Below are 2,725 nucleotides of genomic sequence, written 5' to 3' on the forward strand. Positions count from 1 at the left end.
TAATCTGATCTCAATTGTCTTGTTTTCCGCCAGGTCAGTGACAACTGGAGAGCTTTCCTCTTTCTCTCTGTGAGCCTTCAGTTGACCAGCTGGTTGCTGGTCATTTACTGGTACCGCTGCCGCTGGCGTCACCATCCCATCAGCAGGACACTTGTAGCTCACGCACAGCCTCCCTATTCCAGCCCTGGTGACGTGGCAGCAAACATCAACACAGAGTTCAGACGGATAGATAAAGTTGTGACAGGAGTGCCTGGAGCCCAAGTTATTGTTACCGACAGCTGGATACTGAAGGTGGGTGTTCAAATGCTCACCTCCTCAGAAATAGGTCAGTTAATGACACTGGAAAAATGATCTAGAAATAAGTAAAAATGTCCTAAATTAAATGTATTTGAGAAATACATGTAAATGAGATAGTCTGCCAATAGAATGAGTAATTTTACTCTTAAAATAAGATAATTAGATAATATGCACTGAAAATAAGACAATGTAATTGTGTTTTCTTATTTTAAATATAAATTGTCCTGTTCCATTGGCAAAATGTCTCTTTTACCTCCTCAATCCAGGAACAAATGCACTTTTTTAGGCTTAACTGGCTTTTAACTCAAGATCATATGTTTATATATCTACTTATCGCATAAAGAAGGTTGAGGAGGGTCTGTCAATCTAGTTTTTTTTTCCCTTTAATTGCCAGCTTATATGTTTTTTTTACCCAGTGTGCACTGCATCAAATTGTTCTCTATATTCTCAGCATATTGGATCGATGAAAAAAATGGCATAATTAGAGTTCTGTTCATTTTACTGCGCTGGCACTGCCTACATTCACACTGGTATTTTTTATTCATAAAGTAGGCTATACCCCTCCTTTCATTTGGACCATTTATTTAGGCAGTTTCCATTTTCTGTTGGGCACAAAAAGTTGGGTTTCAAACTCCTACAAATAACTGTCGCAGAAATCTTTGAGCTTTTCTGGAAACGATGCCATTTTCTTTTTTAATTTCAGCTAAATTGGATTATTTTTGTGAATGTTGTAGGGCCTGTCAACACAGCTCTCCCCCAAAAACATAACACAATATTAGTGTTTTTCCAGTCACTTTTCACACATGTCTGATTCTTGACTAGATTCCCAGTTTAATTCAGAATCCTAGCCAGAGCTTCCATGGATCTGGAATCCTTTCTTGACAGCATTTTAATTAAGGATTTAAAATAGCAATTGAGCTAATTGAATGCCATAAATCTCCCCTACTTTCAGCTCCTCCGCATGCAAAGAAAGATAGCAGCGTTTGCAATCCGGTCATTCAAATCACTTTCTTGTGAAATACTTTGGTTTCCAGTAGCAATTTGAGCAGAACTGATAATCTCCAGGAAAAACTGGGGCCTAAAAATGAAGATAGATGGAAAATCTAAGTTTTAATACATGAAAAAAACAACAGAGCTGAAAGGACAAACAAAAGTAAACCATCCAATTGGAAATTGAAGCTCAACCAGTAAGAGAGACAATATTAAAAAGGTTTAATTTATGGAGGACCCGCTCTACCATATTTAAAAATAAATACATAAATAAATAACTGCTCGATAAATGAATAAGCATGCAATTAATACAATAAATAGGGTAATTATTACAATAGCAAATAAATAAAGATGCTACCTAAAAGAGATTAGCTCTGTAATTAATATAAGATCTCTGTAAGGAAAATCCTTTTAATCTATAATTGTATTACTCACCCAAATCTTGATTAAATGTTTCTAACTGAGACATGGCTAGATGAAAATAAGGAGACGCAGATTTTATGAGAGACTACACCTCATGTACAATCTTCTCCATCAGACTAGACTGTTTAAAAAAGTGTGAAAACTCGTTATTCTGTGTAATGATTCACTAAAGTGTAGAAAATTGATTTCGGGTGACTGAATCTTTTTTTTAAACATCTGGCCGTCCAAGTGCAAGGCTCTGTTCGAGACATGTTTATAGACCTCCAAAGTCCCAAAAAAAAAACCCCAATATTTTTTATGATTTTAATGAACATTTATCTGTGATATGCTTCGAACACGACAACTTAATTATTGTTTGAGGAATTTAATGTACATATTGACAACCCTGAAGACAGAGCTGCTAATTAACTGTGTGACATAATTAAAAGTTTTAGTTTGACTCAACATGTTAACCCTTTAAAGGGCAAGTTAGTGTTTTTGATCACTAGCATCCCCTTTACAAATGGACCTCCCCCCGTCCCTCAGTGAGGTCTAGAAGCACAAGATCTATATCCACCTATTCAGCAAAGTTCCTGCTATGTGGCGGTACATCTTATTTTGGCATTTCACCCATTAGATGAGCCCTTGAATGATATATTTCCTACTGTAAATTAAGTTTAAGTCTTTCTGTGTGGAGTTTGCATGTTCTCCCTGAGCATGCGTGGGTTCCCTCCCAGGGTACTCCTGCTTCCTCCCACAGTACAAAAACATGACTGTTAGGATAAATTAAGTTGAAAAATAGGTTGTCAAGTTAAGAAAAAAAAATAAAAAGTTACAAAGTAAAGTTAAAAGTTAATAAGCCTAGTTAACAACTGCATTTAGATTTATAAACTAAAAAAAAAGTGCCAGTATCAGCATTAAGCAAAAAAAAAAAAGTGTGTTTTTCATGAATTTCTTATAGAATCACTCTAGTTATTTTTCTTAATATATTCAGGAAGTTGGCTTTTCTTATTACATTGACATTGAATTTTGCCAT

General features: G+C 35.4%; 1 protein-coding gene across 1 annotated transcript in view; it reads left to right on the plus strand.

Annotated features, from left to right (window-relative positions):
• Positions 1-24: 24 nt before the first annotated feature.
• Positions 25-2,725, plus strand: part of tmem129 (transmembrane protein 129) — a gene marked incomplete at its 5' end in the record, with an annotated part of 11,038 nt that continues 8,337 nt past the window's right edge. The window contains one exon of the mRNA XM_015401018.1: positions 25-291. Within this exon, the coding sequence (XP_015256504.1) occupies positions 25-291 (267 nt within the window). The remainder of the gene's footprint in view (positions 292-2,725) is intronic.

This window comes from Cyprinodon variegatus, unplaced genomic scaffold (genome assembly GCF_000732505.1).
Source record: "Cyprinodon variegatus isolate N-32 unplaced genomic scaffold, C_variegatus-1.0 Scaffold1173, whole genome shotgun sequence".
Lineage (NCBI taxonomy): Eukaryota > Metazoa > Chordata > Actinopteri > Cyprinodontiformes > Cyprinodontidae > Cyprinodon > Cyprinodon variegatus.